At 32.6% G+C, this 21,216-nt stretch overlaps 3 protein-coding genes across 4 annotated transcripts in view; all 3 read right to left on the reverse strand.

Annotated features, from left to right (window-relative positions):
- Nucleotides 1-4,020, reverse strand: part of LOC149727623 (serine/threonine-protein kinase SMG1-like) — a 41,679-nt gene extending 37,659 nt beyond the window's left edge. Inside the window, exons 1-5 of the mRNA XM_089887682.1 lie at nt 3,865-4,020; nt 2,803-2,951; nt 2,270-2,416; nt 628-745; nt 110-216 (exon numbers count right to left, since the gene is read on the reverse strand). Of these exons, the coding sequence (XP_089743808.1) occupies nt 110-216; nt 628-745; nt 2,270-2,416; nt 2,803-2,951; nt 3,865-3,910 (567 nt within the window). The 5' untranslated portion in view covers nt 3,911-4,020. The remainder of the gene's footprint in view (nt 1-109; nt 217-627; nt 746-2,269; nt 2,417-2,802; nt 2,952-3,864) is intronic.
- A 2,191-nt stretch (nt 4,021-6,211) lies between these two features.
- On the reverse strand, nt 6,212-14,671 carry LOC149727624 (E3 ubiquitin-protein ligase ZNRF1-like). 2 transcript variants are annotated; one of them, XR_016385968.1, is made up of 6 exons: nt 14,136-14,671; nt 11,403-11,498; nt 7,226-7,331; nt 6,819-6,878; nt 6,608-6,747; nt 6,212-6,476 (listed from the first exon to the last, which is right to left on the reverse strand). XR_016385968.1 is itself a non-coding variant. In XM_089887730.1 (5 exons), exons 1-4 carry the CDS (start codon nt 14,527-14,529, stop codon nt 6,821-6,823), a joined length of 654 nt encoding a protein of 217 aa, XP_089743856.1. In that variant the 5' UTR covers nt 14,530-14,671; the 3' UTR covers nt 6,212-6,476; nt 6,819-6,820. The 2 variants fall into 2 exon arrangements, 1 of the variants encoding a protein (XP_089743856.1); XM_089887730.1 differs by lacking the exon at nt 6,608-6,747.
- A 787-nt stretch (nt 14,672-15,458) lies between these two features.
- Nucleotides 15,459-21,194, reverse strand: LOC149727625 (sister chromatid cohesion protein DCC1-like). The gene is made up of 9 exons (XM_089887712.1): nt 21,007-21,194; nt 20,687-20,861; nt 20,179-20,304; nt 19,790-19,883; nt 19,288-19,435; nt 18,488-18,575; nt 17,912-18,034; nt 17,075-17,223; nt 15,459-15,967 (listed from the first exon to the last, which is right to left on the reverse strand). Exons 1-9 carry the CDS (start codon nt 21,192-21,194, stop codon nt 15,853-15,855), a joined length of 1,206 nt encoding a protein of 401 aa, XP_089743838.1. The 3' UTR covers nt 15,459-15,852.
- Between the last annotated feature and the right edge of the window lie 22 nt (nt 21,195-21,216).

A 21,216-nucleotide genomic window follows, 5' to 3' on the forward strand; every position in this document is an offset into this window, starting at 1 on the left:
GTTTTCTATGTTTAACGACTATGAGTGTAACTGTACTTTAACATTGGTAATCCAGATTTTACTGACACTAAAAGACGTGACAGCTATGACTCTATCCTTATGTTTATACCTGTGGATAGTTGACAGCAATAATAACAAGTGGGTTAATACACAGTGGAAGATGAGTTGGTGAATCTAAGTTTTCCAAAACTTGCTGCAGTTGATCCATTAATAAACCTGTGTGGGGGAATGCATTATAAATATGTTAAGGATGAAAATTGGTTTTGTTAATGGTTATTGTGTGATTAGATAAATATAACCATGAAATATAGAAATAAACTTGTTTGGGGAACGCATTATAAATATGGTGGTAAAAACAAAATAAAAATTCGTCAATAGTTAAAACTTAATAAAGTCAATTCATGAAATAATTCAACTGTAATTCAGGGTTTCTCACCATGAAATAATTAAATATAGCAATGAAATAAATCATTCTGGAAAATGGGAAAGGTTTTTCACCAAAGTGACCCCATTTAAATCTGAAGGAGATTTATTAGGATGAATATATTATGGTTGCACCACCAGACTTCACTATGTAAACATACAGGGCATTCATATGAACAATAACACACATAGTCACATACATACCAATAACTTTTCCATATTTCCTTTCCTCCATGTCAAGTTCCAGCAACTTATTGAGACTTTCAAGCAAATAGTTCCTCACATTATCATTGGCGATCGACTGAAATTGTCGTAACATCCACTAGGGGGAAAATAGAAATATTAAAAATCTGTTTCAGGTAAAATTACAGCTTTGTGCTGACTTTGATAAAAACAAAATTTGGCTTGAAGTTAAAACAGTTCACTAGGAATATTTTAAGCGTGTTTAGTTTTTAAACATATTTAAATAAATTCTTATATTGGATTTGGTATAAGTTTCTGCACAAGCTATCCTAGCTTTTTAAAGTTAGGAACCTATATTCCTATTCACTTTTAAAGTATTGGGTTTTATCCTTTTCTATATTTTTAAGGATTACATTTTCAGTCAATTGTGTTTAAGCTGGCACCCTAATCTATATTGGTTGTATAAATCTAATAAAACAATTTCAAAGCAAAACAGAAACTGAAACTGTAGTTATTGACAAACCGTTATAACCAATATATGGGGTGAAACAACGTAATGGATAAATTGGATAGAATTCATTTACATCCAAGATAGGACAATGATAAAATATTTCCAAACAATAGCAAACTGGATGCACCATAAGTATTGTAAAACGTATACACAATGTTTTATGACAAACTGAAGTCTAAATGGTATTGAGCCTATATATACTAATATACTATATATAGTAGGGTGGGGGGAGGTGGGACACCTTTGGTACATAATATTAATATCCAAACATCTTGATTGTGTTTTAAACAATTAACAACTGTCTATGGAAGTCGTGGGAATACGTTTTATTAATTCTTTAAATGTTCTTTATTTACTACCAAAAGAAAAAATAGAATAAAATGTAAAGGAATAAAGCATAAATATATATATATACTTGTATTTAGGCATTAAATATTTATTGGATCCACTGCACTTGGTGTATTGATAATATGTAAGAGTTGAACTTACAACATAAATAAATATTTGATATCAATATTTGAGCAATGACGTTTAGTATTGTTTACTTTCACAAGAGGTGTGTCAGTAGAATGCTTTTGAATGTAGAAGTAGAAACTTCGGTCTTTTGGGTTAAACTTTATTTAAAACTTTACGAAAAAAAACAACAAATTGGCAAAGGAACAAATGAAAGACCATATAATATACCCTTTTTAAATAACATTTATAGCTATTTTCAGGCGAAAAGTTATTACGACAGTCGACGGACTGTCCATTTACTTTAATCTGGCAACGAAATAAAATACTGAACATAAAATTTTACTGTCTTCATTAAAAGCAAGAATCTTTATCAATTTTTTGACAAACTAAAGAAAGAACTGATATTAGTCCTAAAACTTTAAAGTATGAAATACGATCATGAATATCTTTGTTAAATTGGGAATGAGTCAAATGGTTTTAGGAATGAGTCAAATGGACCCAAATATAACTAAGACATAACCTTGGGTGTGTACCGGATTAAAACACTGCTGAAATTTAAACTATAAAAACATCAAAAAGAGACAAAGTGTTTTTTACATAGCAATTAAATTTGTGCCTTTCCTGGACAAATGATTTTAAAACATGTAAACCTATTTAATTGTTAAAATTGTAAACTTCCATTATATTTTGTCTTACTTGGAAGAATGGATACGGATCAGCAGAAACAAACTGCCCAATCCTCCCAATGATATTCGCAACATCTTTTTGAAGATCAACTCCACTTCTTTCGAAGAATACATCGATTAGTGCGTTGAGAATTTGATCCAAACTTCTTGATATTAACTGGGGGAGGGGGTTAAGATTGTTAGTAAATTTTTAATACATTAGGGTAAGACGAAAGTCAGAAAACCAAACTGAAAATTATATAAGGTATAACTGCATTAAATAGAAAACTATACAAATTCCATATTATATTCCTAAAAAGATTTAAAGTTTAATTCACCTTCATTGATGGTTAAATAAAACCTTACAAATTTGAAATAAAATAGATGGCTGACATGTAGGGGGTGAACATGGGTAATCAAACCAGAAAAATGTTTCTTTGAAAACACCATAAACTCGCAAAATTAAAACTTAAAGTTAAGCAAAAATTTGTTTAGCTTTTGTCAAGAATTTATGATTTGTATGCTACGGAACATATATTTATATATGTCTGTTTTCAATCCTACATTTTTGTTTTCTGTCTTGGAAATGAATTCTAATAGATGAGAAGCAGCGAGGATTCTTCGTTCCTTGTCATCTTCCCTGCGACACACGCGCTGTATAAGGTTCCACAAGGAGGCGTCATCACTGTGACTCGAAGTGTGGAAGTTACGATCTGGAAGAAAAAGATTTAAAAAGATGAATGTATCTTACTTTATCCTTGCATGGCGGGAAACGACAGTCGTTATAACACAGGTGTTCTGTTTCATAAACCGTGTGCCCCCATATGAGTTAGTATGTATGTAGCTTTGTGGGCGATTATTTAAAAACCAGGCTATCATGCATGACTGATAAGAGCATAACGTTGAAAATAACTGAGGGGTGAGGCACAACGGGATAAAATACCAATATAAACATAGGCGCCTAAGTTTTGATTGTCTAGGTTAGGCAAACTTATAGTTACAAATGTCAACTACTTATTACATCATACATAAGCTAATAAGGTAATTAGCACACTCGCACATTACGCACTGGTTAGGGTTTAACTTTCGTATTACTCGTTACGCAGCACGTTGAACGTATACACACAGTAGTAGCGGTTGTAAAGTATTGAAAGATCGCAAACTTGCAGGTGCAGGCACACGCAATACCCTACGATCTTTGTTTCTATCACAATGGCGATTGTGAGGTAATGTAACATCCTAGGTTGGGATTAGGCAATACGTAGGTTACGATAATGGATTGCATCACAATGCCGTTTGTGACGTAGTGTATCGCCGCAAGTTGGTATTTCTTACCTTGCGATAATGGATGACATCACAATACAGCTTGTGATGTAACAGTTACGTTGGTGAGTGTATGTTTAACTGGCATTAAAAGTTACGTAAATTTGACCAGAAGCTAATCTGTAAACACTAGAGCTTTAATCGTCGACGCATAATGGTTTAACTTTATGAAATACGTAAATCGTTTGCGTTTGAATATCTTATCATGAAGCAATTAATAGGCAATGTGCCAAATTCCAGGTTAGGCATTTGCCTAACCTGTCTAACCGCGTTAGGCGCCTATGAATATAAATATTGCAATACCTCTGAAATGTCGCATTTCTGCATCAGAGCTTCTTAACAGCAACATTAAAGTTGCTCTTTTCCAACTTCATGAGTAATTTTCAACACTATTCAATACGAAGCACTTTCTTTATATAACTTTTTAATCTAAAAAGTAAAGACAGTAAGATCTTTAATGAATTACGTTTCTATGTGTAGTTAAGATTCATGCACAAAATAAAAAAAGCTAATTATACAGACATTTACGCATGTAAAGTAGACTGTTATTATGTCCACTTTTGCTTTTGCTACGTTTGCTTTTGTAAGAACTATAACGGCCATCTCATAGCTAAATTAAACCTAAAAATACCACGAAATAAAAACGAAGTCGTTAAATTATCTGAATAACCAAACAAAACACATTTGTGCTCACTAATTGCCTGAAATTACAGCAAAATAATTGTTTATTACCTAATTTACACAAATAAAAAAGAACCAAAAATTCTGCGTTGTTAGTTTTGTAAAATGATATTTTCTTCGCTGTGGCGCTAGTTCCCTTTTCAAACATAAAAACCGTGCAGCACATTGGGGACCGCTTTTTAATTTAACTTAAATAACACAGGTAAATTACTTTTATTTATCAAAATATGTTTTGTTGTAATATACGATTTTAAAAGAACATTCCTTTTAATCAAAAATTTCTTAAACTTCAAAGAAATCTTTGCCATTTTAACAACATCTACTGTATTTACACTTTATAAACCTTTTTTTAAAATGAAATACAATTCTGTTTCACGACTGCTGCAAAATTATCTCCCCATACAGTCAACCAACAATAAGCTTTAATACCTTTTTAATGTTTAGCATTAATGTTTGTGTGATTATTTTATAGCAAGTATGTTCAACTAAGAATCCATTGCTTCATACCTTTCTGGGTGATTACCTATATTCCATATGTTTAGAAGACAAACCAATCAGCATTAACCGAGTTGAAGCAATCAATATAAAGTGTCTTGCCCAAAAACAAACACACATATTGGTAACAGCATTGAACATTATCATGTATTAGAAGTGGAACACTTGTACTGTTGTTTTACATATGGCCTAAATCTTAAGTATACGATGCTAAAACAGCGGTTCCCAAACTTTCCTAAAAATTTTGCCTGGTGAACCCTTTGCAATTATTTTAAATTTCGCAGCCCTATAAAAATTACAGAAGGAAAAACCCAAAACCACACCAAATGATAAAACAAAAACTATCAAATACGGCAAGCTGTTTAATGGGATGGGTGCACTTGTTTTGCCGCAATTAACTCATCAATGTTTGGTTTGGTTTTGGATCACAATCATTGCTTCATTGCGGTCCCTCTGAAACTGCTGAATAGGTCCAGTTTTGGAACTGCTTTCCTAAAAGTTTGTCAAATATATAGAACCAACACAAATTCAGCATATCACAAATTTTATGCTCATTGCAAGTATCAGAATGCAGAAGTATATTTACAAAAGAACATTCAAAGAAAAAGGGGATTCTGAATTATAGTTGGCCACCATTAGCAAGAAATATAACGTGCAACAAAAAGGACTTGAGTATTACTTGGGTATAATACTGTTGTAACTACTGTGATTCTAAATACAGAGCATTACTGTTTCTGATATATTTTAAGGATATAACAAGTTTATATATTGGAGAGCTTTTTTGAAATATTATTTTTTTTAGTTGTATGTTTTGGCACATTTGCTTTGAAGCAATAGAGGGTATAAAAATCATATTTTCAGTTCACCAAATACAACGAATACCAATAAGGAAAATAACATTTAAGCCAATGATAATTTGAACATAATATTTATACCATAAATAAGTGTAACCAAATATACAATAAGCTTCAAACAATGTTTATATCTCAAAACTTCTAAGTCTAATCTGAACTTAACAGTGTGGATGACAAACAATCAGAATATATTGTGTGGTGTTAGATTAGGAGGTGCAAAACAGTGATTGCATCACCACGTAAAGTACTTTGTTTGTTAGTTCGATTGTCCATTTGAAATAGAGAAGCAACATAGAACAATATATACAAATGCAATACTTAGATGAAAAATGAGACAATATACACTGCCCTATGACCTAAACTTTTGATTATCAGAAAAAAAAACTTTAATGTGTTGTGACATAATAATCAGAATTGTGACAGGAGCACAAGAATTGTAAAAAGTCTAGAAAAATACAGTATTACTGAAAATGGTGACAAGTGATGTCATAATTTATTATTATTATATAATAAAAAAAAACAAAGTTTGAATATTCATGATAATTATCCCAACAGATACAACCCCATTTTTAACGAGTAGCTGCTTTTTAATATAACAAATCCATATGTATGGTTTATTATTGGGGGAGGGATTATGTTACCTTATCTTTTATTTAAACAGCATTTATTTCACAACAAAAGCAATTAGAAGTTTCATATTACAGTGTAAGCAAACACTCTAACATTTCTATGTTTACTCCAACCAGTGTAAACCTAAATAAAATTATTGCTTTTGAATTATTTGACATTTCTCAGCAAAATGGTTGCCAGCCAATGAAAACAATAGAAAGAGAGAAAATCCATGTCTTTCGTGCAACACAGTGATCCATATATGTCCAAACCAATCTGAAACACAAGAAGATGCAAAGTTTTCATAATTGGGAAACACAGAAAATCTAACATGGTTCAGTATGGGAGGAGTGATTTATAGAAATGTGCTGTTGGCATTCTTTGGCATTTTATACAAAATAATATACCTTCACTTTATATAAAGTTGCCTTCGCTTTAAGACTTGTCTTGTCCAAGGAAACTGTTGCAACAGGCACATACATTTTTGTAGGATATAATTTTTATCTTTGTATTATATCTCTCATATTTATGTTGTAAAATAGGACACCTGTGAATGATATACACAGTCAGTGCAACACAGAGCACATTATACTTTACAATGAGGAACATTCCACTTACAGTTAATCTGGTGGATGTTCTGGACAAGTCTGGCTTTTCTTGAACCATTCATCAATGCAGCTGGAACAATTAATTTTATGAAAAGAAGGCACGCAATATTGGAATTGAGATGAAGGATAGTGACATAAAACTTCAAGTTTTAAATCATGAGAGGTAAAAGTAGTATTATCTATCATGAGGGAAAGAAGTAGTGTTATCTAATTTATTACGGTAAACAGAGCTAGCAAGGACTGTCTGAAAGCACACAACAAAACAATCTCTTAGGGTTCGGTTGAGAATTCTTCACTAGCATTCTTAAACAAAATGTTTTAAAGAAGTAAAGATTTCATGTCATTTTGAGTAGTGAAACCCTAAAGGTTTAAACTTGGGTTTAACAGCATGCAATATAACTTAAACAAGTTTCTTACCCTTTGTGATAAATACATAAGCACGGTAGTCGAGCAATGGATTCTCCTTCTTCTAAATCTTCAAAGCAAATCGCACATTCGCCCAAAGTTACTGATAATGTGTCCTCTGTAAAAACAAAATGCCCGATTTAAGAACATAATTAATGTGTCCTCCATATAAGGATTAAACCAGTTAATAGACTCTCCCAGTTACGAGAAAGTTAAAAGAGTCTTTTAGAGATAATTTTTAAGTTTCTGAAGTTTAATTGCACGTTAAAGGGCATATTTCATGGCAATGCCATGGCTCTTTACATAAAAAAGACTGCTTAATATTTTAATGAGTGCACTGTAAAAACAACACACAGTATTTAAGAAGGAATAGAATTTAAGTTACCAGCAAAGTGCAAATATGGTGATTATAGCACCAATATCAAAATACTCCAGCTCATTTAACATTTAAACAATCCTGATAATGTATCCTCTGTTTAAACAACACTTGGTTTTAAAAAGTAAACTTTCAGGTTAAGCCAGTAAAGCTAGGGTTGATTGTATTGCCCTGTGAAAGGACTTTTATTAAAATTAAATCTCCTCCCCAATTTTCAGTTTAATTTTTTTATAAAAAAAAAAACGTGATCCTAATATTTTATTACTTTAGGTTTTTAACAACTGTTTTTTAGTCAATAAATATTTAAAAATGAAACAACTGCTTTTTCAGTTATTGGGTATTGAAAAAGCATAAACATTATAGTCATACTGCATGACCCAATGACAAAGGGTATATGGTGCCGGTGCTTCGGTAGCAATATGTTATGTCAATCACTTATTCATTATGTGGTTGATCCATACTCCAGTACCCAGGTGTGGATTACACTTAACTGTTTATATGTGCGTAGGTAATTTAATGCAGGAACATGCAATTATTTTCAAAATATTGTTTTACGATAAAATATTCATAACATAATGCACACAGATAATGGTTAATTCTTTATTATTTTCTTCCGTGCTTAGTTTCAAACTACTGCCTTTGAACCAAACCCTACAAAGGCTTTTATTTAGGGTCCATATGTTATTTATTGCATTAAGCGAGCTCAGATTTATGCTGGCCTTTTGAATGAAACTTATAGGTGGATTACATAGAAATAAAGAGACAGGATTACAGGAACAAACATCAAGATGTCAGTTATTATGACATACCATACACGACATGTATACATAACAGAAAATCTATACAAAAAATTATTCAAAAGCTTGATATTAAATTAAATTGACAGCAAAGTATATTTAATTCTATATATTAATATTATATAATACATTCTACTTCACATAGAGAAGGTTCTACCCCATAGTGTGGCAGTCAATTGGGCAGATGATTTAGGCAAAAGTTGGCCCATCAACCCAACACCCAGGGTGCTACAACACATTTGTGACCATTGGGCTGGGCAAAAAATTGTCAATGTGTGGTTAAGTGTCACAAGGAAGCACAAGGATCATTAAAAATAGCATAATTAAAATATGTTTATTGTTTAATAAGATACATGTATAGTATGAACCACAAGAACAAGCTACCTGTTTATAGAAATACCGTTACATTACTACAAAACAATAGGTTCTACAAAATTCAAAATCCATTGTGGATAATATGAAAGGGTTGCGTCACAACAGGTGCGATATATTGACCAATGCAATAACAGCTTTAACCTGCGACTAGAAATGAAATTCCGATTGATTTTTATGTCGGACCTGTCTGGTACATACTGCATAGAGAAACGCATACAGACATATGTGGACTTAGAATGTAATAGCCTAATATATATTACATTAAATGTTCACATAGGAAATAAATAATAAATTTTAAAGTTTTATACTTAGCTGCAATTTTTATCAAGCATAGTATTTTTAAAACTGATATTCAGATAATAAGGAACTGAAATTAACTGCTTTTAATATCCATAAATTACGTCTTTTGTCATGGCCAAAGACTGAAGCAATAATCTGTCAGTGTACAACTTTAGACATTGTAATACAGCCAATTTTCGTTAAGTCCCGGCCAATGTTTTACATCAGCAAATCACATGATAGCCCACAAACAAACATGCGTTAAATTATTCATTGTTTTTAAACCAAATGGATAAATGATGCGCCATGGCACCCGCTGGAAAACAACAATTTAGCATCCAAGGCAAAGTAAAAGCATACATTTGGCTTATTTCATTTGGACTTATTTTATTTATTCTGTATAGACAATGTATTATGGTCAAGTACAACAGAAAGAGACATGCATAAAAAAGGCTCTGGGAAAATATTTTAATAGATAGATAAAATTTAAACAAAACAAAATACGTTTGTAAAGGCGACACAATGTTGGCCACATGGTTACATGAATATCACAAACTTTAACTTAAAATATATAAATTTAAATCATTTATTATAAAGTGTAAATTGTTGGCTTAAGAAAGAATATTATATTTATATAATAGTATTTCTATGGAGTAATGACTCAAATCTAGTCTAAAACCGAGACCCTCAACAACGAATTCGCCAACATTGCATACAACGTAATATATTTTCATATAAATGAAATAGATTATTTCTACTCTGTTATTGAATTTTCCAAACGATCAATTCATAAGATAACAATGAGCTTTTTTCATCTGGCATTATGAGGTCATAAAAAGGTTGAGATTTATTGCTATAGTGGAACATCGATTAATTCTACTTGACTGTGGTGTAGGCATTGCCAACAATGCAGTGGACAATTATAACGAAAATTATTTAGGGATGAAACCAGGAATCATTTCTATTATGGTTAACAATTATACATCAAATTAAACCAACTTTAAAAAAACAATTTATATCACTAGGTTTGCTTTTTTAATTTGTGCCATTTTTATGATTGTTTTGAGAAAAATAAAATATAATTTTCTATAATTATATTAGGGTGAACAACATATTTAATATTTCTATAATATTATTGCCTATTGGGAGTAAAAAGATTTTATATTACTACATCTGCATTTTTGTGCGATTGTAATGATTTGCGAAGAATAAAATAAACTTTTATTAGAGTCATCAATTGTAAATTTAAAATTATTTAAGGTGTAGGTCAACCAATTTAAACCGATAGATTTTCTATTAAGAAAATGAAGCAACAATTTTTCCCCTAATGTCAGAAACAGGGTAGAACTTATATGAATGCACAATTGCACATACATTATAGGTATTGGAACTTTGAGATTTTGCGTTAAACTATTTCCTTGGGTCCAATTTAGATTGTGTTTGACATTGTTTAATAATTAATGTAACATGACAATAATTCATCTCTTTATATAACCTGACATGCTGCCGGCTTATATTATTGGATTAGTCCAAACCTGCATCTAATGCTCACATTGACATTCAAATAACATCACTAACAAAAAGATGATAGGCATTGACAGTGGCATTAATTATAAATTTGACCAGATTCTACCACATGTTAATTTTAGCAACTAATAATATGCGGCGATGTCAAAATTCTAAAAACAACGATACAACTGAGATTGGTTAAAAAGAGGTTGATAAATCTTGGCACAAAGGTATTATCATAACCATGAAACCAGGTTATATATTTAAAACATAGAGGTTGACTGCCTAGATTCGTAACATCAAAGATTGTAACAATTGGTAAACAGCACAACGCACAAGTAACCAGTTACATAAACCTATACTTTGAAAACCACTTATTATTCAACGCCCAGTCATGCTTATATTGTATACGCCACTAATTCTTGAAAATAACACAACGAGTCCCAAGACTTATATGTTAGGAAAAACCACCAAAATTTCATATGCTAATCCATATGATCAGTTAACTTTACACTCTGTTATATTATGTTGTATATATATATATATATATATAATATATTTATATACGTACTTATACATACTATAGTATCATGTTCATATTTTATGTAGAAATAGAATGCGAGCTAAAACTTTTACCTTGGCATTTTATTACAACACCGTCATAAAGGTATTGACTGCAGTATAACTAATGTTGCAATAAAGTTGTATAAAGGTTGTTATACGAACCAATGAACCATTTTATGTGTCATATGTATGTTGTTTAATACAAACTATTATATGTATGTTGTTCAATACGAACCATTATATGCATGTTATTAATACGAACCATTATATGCATGTTGTTAATACGAACCATTATATGTGACTCTAGGCTTGGTTAAACACATCACAAAATGAACTTCCACATCTTCGGCAGGAATGACTTTTCCACACATCGGACATTTTGCATCTGGATGAATTTTAAACATATATTATATTAGTTAAATAGAGTAGTATGGTACTGCGGGGTGTACTGTTAGAACCTAAATCCTACATTTCCTAAGTGTTTTTAACAATTAATAACGCCCTTTTTAAGTCAAGAAGATGCGGTTATTTAATTCAGTTAATATTTTTTGTTTACTATCAAATAGGATGATAAAATAAAATGAAAACATGTCCCATCTTACTCCAACCTAGTATTATAACAGGCAGAGGAGTAAGATGCATTAGGTAGATACAAAACCTTAGCAGCCGAAAAAAATTAGGTGTTAAAATCATTCAGCATAGAAAACTACATTGGCTTTTGAGAACTCCTTAAAACCAATCGCTACACAGTTATAAACAGTGTTGGTATTTAACTATCAGCCCAAGGATGTCGTTAAGAAGAACACTGTCTAACCAAAGTAATGAACCACCAACCATGGGCGCTTCCTTTTTTGAGATTTTAATAAAAATATAGGTTGATATTATAAAAATACATATAGTGCAAACATATTGAGGTTTCTTGTTTAGGGTGTCTAGAACTCTATACTATGACCATGTTTGTTTGTATAGACATTTAATAGCAGGGTAAAAGCTGTATTAAGGTGTATAACTGAAGTGCTAAAAACCTTTATGTCACCCTAGTTTAAGAAATTAGGGTGACACCTTAGGTACTATTTTTTGCCACCTTTGGCCTCTTAACTTTATACCTACAGTCATAGGCGGATCTAGGATTATTCTGACGGGGGTGTTCGCAAGAAAATGTTTAACTAATAGTTGCAAAGCGCCGTATTAATATGTGCGTAAATCAACCCGTAAGTTTTAATTCACCACTTGCATTTGCCCGCGGTAGAAACATTAATCTATGCTACGCGTAATAAAGTCATTATTAACGCAGGATTTACTCAGACAAGCAGAATGTTTGTTACGTCATAGTAGGGATTCACACGTTGATTATTTACGTCATAATACCGACTTTCGTATTCAAATTTTGCCGCACAGGAACTTTTAACTAACTATAACCAAACGTTCGTTGTTTCACGTTCATATTAATTGCCACAATATTTTGTTACATCACTTATAGTTACAACACCGGTTAGGCAGACTTAAAACATAATACGATACGCATATTTCTAGAAAGCCTGTTAGTATTTTTTGCTTACGCGAGTTTGGTTTACTCTCTCTATTACTGCATAAGAATTCAGTTAAACAAACAATATTACTGCGATACTGCTAAACAGACAATGTTTTATCCCTGCATTGCATTCTAAACGATTTAGGCCGTAAAAATCAACTTAAATCTGTTCCAGAAGCATTGCTTCTTTATATTTACGATGTTTTCCTCAGCCAAGCAGTGTATTTGTTACGAAATAGTAAGGATTCACACGTGTATTCATTGCATCATAATAACGATTGTTTGACCTGGCAATTGATTACGACATAATAGCAATTCACACGTCGATTGTTTGCGTCATAATAGGGACTCACACGTTCATTATTTAGCTTGCAGGTGCTTAAAACATGTTGAATGTATGTTTTTTCACGTTTGCCATTAAGTAAAGGATTGTCTCGTTTACGATGAATACTTTCTACGAACGTAAACGCAACAAGCATGTGAATTAAATGTGTGTTCAGATAAAGCTTAGTGGCCACTGGCCAGACCGATTTCGCCACTATAGATTCAAGCTTTTATTTTGGTTATAACAGCAGGTAATCGCAGATTTACCGTTCCTGTAGTGGTAATCCTTTAGCTGGTGGTCACTGGCCACCTAAAATTTTGGTTTCAAAATGTTCCTTTGGTCTCACTGATACCTGCTGTCTAATTTTTTTTTTTGAAAAAACTCGTGCTTTCGTGTCGAAAATTAACATTGAAAATGCGCGAAATCGAGCTGCGTTACCGTATTTTCCACAGGAGCCGTCATGAATTAAACAAAGGTTAGATTATTACATCGTAGAATGCGTATTGTTACGTTTAATTTCTACGTTACAGATAACGTAATTTGTTAGGGGTTAGTGGTTGGGAGTTAGGGCATGGGGTTAAGATTTTCACTAGCATAAAACAGTGCAAAAAAACAAGGCTATAACGTCCCGTAACGTGCGTAATATAACACTGTTGTGACGTAACATACCGCGATTGTGACGTAATAAATCGTTAACCTTACGCATGTCAGACGGTGACGAGGCATGTTTTCGCGCATTTTCAAAGTTAATTTTCGACACGAACGCCCGACTTTTTCGCAAAAAAAATTAGAGAGCAGGTATGAGTGAGGTATATAGAACATTTTGAAACCAAAATTTCAGGTGGCCACCAGCTAAAGGATTACCTCCTGTAGTTTGGCTCGCCAGACGAGTGATCTTTTCGTTAGCATGTAGATATGCATACGATAATATAGATAACGATTGCAACAAGTTGCGCAATCAGTAACAGAGATTTAAGCTGTATTGTAGTTGATTTTGAGTTACGGAATTTTGATTTTAATTAAGTACAAACGATCGTTACTTTGACGCGCGCCGTTTTTCGTTTAGAGCTACGTAACGAAAATATGTATAAAATATCTGAGGGGGGTGTTCAAACACCAAACACCCCCCTCTAGATCCGCCACTGCCTACAGTATATATCACGCACCTCTCATAGGGCTGAGGAAGTAAGGTGGAAGAGAGTGGGGTAACGAGTGTCTTGCCCTTCCAAAGTTTCTTGAGCTACCCGCTCCATCATCTTGCCTTTCCTCTTGCAAGCGATAAAATAATCCAAAACCTGACCTAGGTATTCGTAGTCGAGCGTCCGACTCAGAGTTTGCCCTCGAAAGTCGAGGATCTAACCTCGCTTGGCTTGTCTCTTGCATCATACTCGGATCAAATCTGATCATCGGTCGTCGATGTACGGGAAGCGACCCTGATGTCATCATAGCACCACCTTGTGACGAACCATTGATCCCGTTCGAGGGATCCGAAGGCCCGCTGTGTTCGGCAAAAGTCCGATTTCGAGTTGAGTTTCCATCACTTGAAAGTTTTCCGCCCATTATCCACTTCTGGGGTCACACGCAGTAGATCAACATTATTAATTTATGTTCAATTTTCCAGCAGTTTCGCAACGTTTTGATCAATATTTGTTAAAACCAATATTTATAAAACATGAATCTGTTTTGCATTCAACCATTATTAAGAGGGTGGTTCACCAAGAGGGTTTATAGAAAACATAAGAGGGTTTATAAAATCAAAAAAAACTTAAATAACTGTAGTTATAACATTCATTTATTATATTATTTATTGATAATAACTCATGTCTCATGTACAAATAGTGAATTTGTATACTTATGAAAAAACAAACCTAGCTATTTTATTAATTTTATAATTCATTTTACATGCTATTAAAGGGTTAGTTTCTATACACCTTACACTATTGCTGTTACTAAATTCGACACTATATAAAACTTTCAGTCGTTTTTCAAAGAGACAAAAGCAGTTATAACGGTCAGACCAGTTTCGCTATTCAGAACGGTAAACCTAGAACTGTAAAAATAGAACAAGTATGACGCTGCACTTCTCGGTAAAATATGTTTGACACACAAAAACAACGTTTACACGTTTGATCGCCGTTGTAGCAGCATCTGGTTATCGTCTAAGCCCTGGACAAATCGAATTTTGGAAGTCTAATCGAAACCACAAACAAAGAGCACCCCACACGCTCGCGCGACCATTTGTTACGTCATGATCAAGGTAGTGATGCGTAACAAGGAAATGCACGCGACGTCTTTGTGATGTAAGAATAGATTCCAATCAATCAAAGCAAATCACAAGCGTCAACGAATAATCACAACTTCTATATTTAGAAACTAATTTAAATTCTAACAACGAACGGTCTAGTTAATAGCTTTTCGTGACAATATTTCGGCTAACTACTTTCTGCGTTTCTAAACTTTAAATAGCATCTGGTTTATCACCTAGTTAGTTAGCGACCACATGTACTGTTGTAATACAATTTACATTTAGTTTTAACACAAATGTAGTACAATTAACTCAGCAATGCAATTTGGTGTGTTAGCACATATGTAAATGAAGAGAGATTTTATTTCCTTTAAATAGAAGAAAAAAGATTACACCAAACTGTTCTGCATTCGAAATGCAAAAAAGCTTCAAATAATTAAAGGACATGTTTTACAATGCATCTAAATAACCGTCAAACAAAAGTACAACAACTTTTCCAAGCCGAAGAGGCACATACATTCCTGAAGCCATTGCTCTATAAACTACAATCCTTTTTCCGCATCCCCCTTTAAGCTGATTTTCCCTCTTCACTCAGTTGCAGCCATTCCAACCATTATACCGCTCATATACAAGACTTCTCATGTTGTGGTGATAGGTTTCCGCGTGCTGAAGTATTTCACCCCATCCATAGTAGAGGAGCGAGCATGTTTTGTCAACATGGCGGACACTGTTTGACCCTTGACACAGATATCCCTGTAAAATAATTAGCACATATTAAACCAGTTATATTTGTTTTAATAAAGTGATACATGGCCTTAGTGGCATTTTAAGATAATGAAGGCCCCCCCACAAGGCTTGTATGTGGGCCCCCTTCTTTATTACAATATCTGCTAATTCAATGCAACTCAAACTGGTTCAAAATAATTAGCACACATTAAAACAGTTATAGTTGTTTTATATTAAAACAGTTATAGTTGTTTTATATTAAAACAGTTATATATTATATTAAGACAGTTATAGTTGTTTTAATAAAGTGATGCACTGTCGACTACATATCTCTAGAAAGATCTCTAGTATGCAGTATGCCGTGAGCTGTAAAAGTGGTTACTATATTACGGGTTTAAAAGTGTAGTAATTTACTTCATATTGATTACAGCTGATATCACAATTATTCAGATTAACAAAGATTAATCTATTGTCGTATTTTAAGAATACTCATATCATATTTTACACAAAGAGATTACTGTTGCATAGGTATAATTAATAATCACTAAATGGTCGCAGCATTAAAGAGACAAAGTAGCGCAAGCAATATGATTAGTTCTTAGTTGTGAATATGTATACAAATAATTATTTGGTAAAGTATTGTAATAGGCAGGATACACCACTTGTATTAAAACCCTGTATCTGTAAAATACATGGTTAGTCATTTGTATGGGTCTTTCCTCTTTTAAATTGGAACCCCAATTTCATCAGTATTAAAGGGAAACCCTTCTTTAAAAGTTTCAAACCCTGCCTAAATAAGCTATATATATGATTATAAACTTATGTTCTTATAAAGGTAAGGTTATATTTGATTTCTTAATAAATTAAGATGAAAATTTTATTAATACTGCAAGGGGCCTCTTTAAGTTAAAAACCTCTGCCCAAACAAGGTGTATATCATTATAAGCTTCTACTGTATATGGGTAAAGTCTTACAGAGAAGCAGGCCCACAGATCTGAGATTTATTATTGTCATTAAAAAGGTAACTTACTGAATATAAGCTTCTAACTTCTATTATATATGGGTAAGGTCTTACAGAGCGGAAAACCACCAGCAAGTTTACTATTGTTAAAGTAAAGTAACAATTCCACTCACTCAATATAAGGCTCTATTTGCTCATAAGTCCATTTCTCTTTAACAGTGAACAGTGAGTTAAATCTTTGTTGCATATCAATGGGCAGTTGGTCAACTTTAAACAGCTTTACTGTGTGGGGGTGAGAAGTCTTGTCTATCAAAGCTAAACCCTGGACGGAGAAGTTTAAATTAAATTGCTTGTTAGGGTTCGGAAGGTGTATGGTAAGTACAGGTTTATACGTGTGTACAAAAAAGTACAAATAAATTAACTTTATAGTAATATAAACAATACACAAATCCAGCGCTGTGGCAAAGTAGTTAACGCACCAGCCACTGACCCAGAGGTAATGGATTAAAGGGTCATCCCTACCATTGTGGACAGAAGTATCCTTGGGCAAGACACTTAATGGCAATTGCTCCAACCCAGTGGTCACTAATGAGTTGTCCAAACTATCGGCCATACATAAAAAAATCCCCCCAAAAATAATTCCTCACTAAGTAACATACAAGGTAACTCGTAAGCAGGCATGAAGTGTATGAACACCTGTGTTAAACTTATAACAACTAACATTTTCTCGCCACGCGAGGGGAAAGTAAGTTACATTTATTCCTTCATTCATTCACACTTTACCCATCATATGTATATATATCTAAATTTTCAATAAAATCCAGGGGGGCATTGTTAAACTACAGTTGCACCCATTGTCCTCAAATTTATATAATGCATAATATACTGTGGCCCTGAGCATTTGTATTATATTTTTATTTTTCTTAGGGTGTAAATCAGGGGTTCCAAAACACATGATATATCCCATGGCTCAACAAATACATTGCATCTAAAGGGTGTATGATACTTACCAATAAATACTTCTCATCAGCCACCATACCACTAGGAACACTCGACTTCCAAACCTCAAGAAATTCTTTCAAATTAAACTTGCTGACATCGCGTAACAACATCTCAGCAAAAAATCGACAAATCTATAAAAATAATTCAAATAATTATTTACTGCGCAACCAATCATGTTTTTAATAAATTATTTCACACAAACTTTTCTGTACAGCTTTTATAATGCCCTTTGTTTTATAAAGCTTATATTTTATAAAATTAAAATTGTAAATATAAAATTATAAAGTTTTATAAAATTATAAAGCATTTTGTTTTGCAATAAGTTTGCATCATTAGGACTTCAATTAAAAACTTATATGTTTTATAACATGGTCTAATTGCTGTAGTTTTGGCTTTAACCCTTGTCTCTACTTTTTCATTAAGATAGCTTTTGTTATCTTGGTCAATTTAGTGCATTAGATAAATACACTAAACTCACTTAAAAATAAAAACCAGAAATTAACAAAATACTTAAATAATTTAACCCAACATACTATATGTTTGATTAATCAAATATAAACAAGTTAAGCATCATCCAACGATACCTTTGCCTCATCTAGTTGATAACAAGCCACATCTTCATCTGAATCAACTTGGAAACCATAAGATCCAAGCAAATGCTTTAATATGAACCTGTCAATTTCAAACATCACAGCCCATATGTATGATATAATTTTATCTCAAATGTTTGGGTTAAATAACTGAAACTATCTTTAGTGAAGTTACAATTTCTTTGTATTAATATGAACCTGTAAAATGCAAACATTACAGCCAATGTAAAAGACACGATTTTTATTTCATTAGTTTCGGTTTAAAAAAATTCTTCAGTGATGTTACTGATGTAAGCATTAAAAATACATGTTGAAACCGACCAGAAAATCCCTGTTTTGTTTGGTAAATCACATAACTGTTTATTTATATTTTAATTTAAAATAACATTATTAAAGCATGTCATTTCAACCTGTGTTATATTGTACAGCATACAATAACAAGCCAGCACTGTGGCAACAGTTTGAACAATTGCCTCTTATAACATGCAAGACCTTAAATGGCATTGTTCCAACCCAGTGGTCACTAATAGGTTGTACAGTCTGTCATCCATACTTTTATTTTACAATACAGAAAATTTTTGGTTCCCTAATTATTGGGTAACCCTCTAACCAGGCAGAGGCTTGAAAGTTTATATTTTGCATGACAAATGGTGAGCAAACATGTTGTTTCCCGGTTTTATGTATATGAATAGTTGTTATCTGTGATGGATTTAAGCAGTGATTATTCCCTAACAATAAGTTAACACAATAATCCAATAAGGCCTTGAATATATAAAGAATAAAGATTAACTCACGATGGTACAAGTTCGCCAGAATCGTTGATCTTTTCCACAGCTTCAACAAATGGTACGCGACCACAACTCCAAGATTCGCATTCAATGAGTTGAAGTAATTCACCCATGCATTCAACTATGTAACCAAAGTCCAATAACCTCCATTTACCTTGAAATGGTCATAACATTACATTAGTGAAGAGAAGGTATTTTTAAAATGGCACACAGAAAACACAACACTTTTTGTATTTACAAAGAAATTGTCAAAGCCATCATAAGATAATGACACAGAATAAAGGCATTGTCACATAAATTGAGATAACATTGATATTTACCACATATTGTATTTTCAAGTTTTTTGATTCAGATTTAAAAAAGAGACTGATGATACCATTTCATGCCAAATATATAGCCTATCTTACAGAATACAATTTGTTTAACTTATTTTTATTGTTACGACTTTCATCCTCAAATCTCTACATATAAATACTAATAAATAAACATGATACAGCAACCAACCCACCTTCAATACAACATGAGTTGATTTTACAAAGAAAAGTCATAACTTCAACCTCACTTGCTTGGATTTCATTCATTAATTCAGATAATGTGAAACACTATAAGGGAATTAATAATTATTTTTAATGGTATAAATGTGCTTTCTAAAGATAGCAGAAAACACACGGAAGCTATCCAGAGAAATCACCAATGGGTTTAAATGTTATAAATGTACTTTTCAAAAATAGTAGCAAAGACATTGAAGTTACAGTGACAATGGTAATGATTGTAAAAAAATGGCTTTTACATATTTATAACTCACTAAAATTGCATTTGCAGAATAAGGGAAATTAAGTCACTCCAGATTTTAGTAAAAACATGAACAAAAAAGACACTTATACACAAGTTCCCAACCTTTCCTGCTTGTTCTTCCTCAAACTGAGGTCCCTTGTAATAACTTTGTTGCAACAGCGACAACAAACGTGAGGTCTGGGGGTGAATTCTTTGCATTTCTAAATAATCGGATTTCCAACCAACTGCCTGGAGGGAAAAGAATATATTTTTACTTAGCATAAAATTAAAAGAAAAGTTCTGGAAAAGGGGGCTAGTAAAAATAAAGTGAATTAAAATTTAAAATGGTCGCAAAACTTAACAACACGATATATGTTTGATAAAGTAGTAACTATTTATACAAATGGCTTACTAAAACTTTTTACTGCATTTTAATCAATGAGGTTTCCTAATATTTGACACACACAGGTTTATAGGTAAAACTGCATTTTAACAATCTCACCCTAAAATCCCAGATTCACTAAATAAAAAAATTATACTTATGTAACTAACATTAACATTAGAAACTAACAACTGTATCAATATCTACTGTAAATGCAAAAGTTTCTATATTTGATTCCAGTCAACCCACACTTCTATACAACAATGAGATCTCATCATCTATGGTGTCCTGCAAATCTTCTTTGTTCGTCGTGCAATCCGGAACGAGAATAAGCGTGTTAGATGTGACGGCTCGCTTCAAACTAAACGTCGAGTCATCGGTGCATAAAACTGCTGTATCGTCCTCATTACCCCGAATCACTAAACTACAAAAGTTATTTTAGTTAAATAAATGTAAAAAATATCCACAAAAATTATAAATTAAAATATGTATAAAACTCTTTGTGGCCTAGGTAAGCCCTTCTGAAATACAGTTTATTAAATTAAAAATAACAAAAATTTAGATTTCACCTGCCACCATTTTGTATTACTTGCAAAACACTTTTGTCAAGTTCAAGTAACGTCACATCCTGGTCGTTTGCATCTTCATCGAAAGTAAGGATCTGGGCGGGTTGCTTTAAGTCCCTGATATCTAGTTTTGCCAACTCTAGTCTTGCTCTCACATCTTTAATGTCCGGCAAAGAGTCTGTGTCGCACATTTTGACCAAGTAAGTTTACTTC

This window comes from Ciona robusta, chromosome 11 (genome assembly GCF_009617815.1).
Source record: "Ciona robusta chromosome 11, ASM961781v2".
Classification (NCBI taxonomy): Eukaryota; Metazoa; Chordata; class Ascidiacea; order Phlebobranchia; family Cionidae; genus Ciona; species Ciona robusta.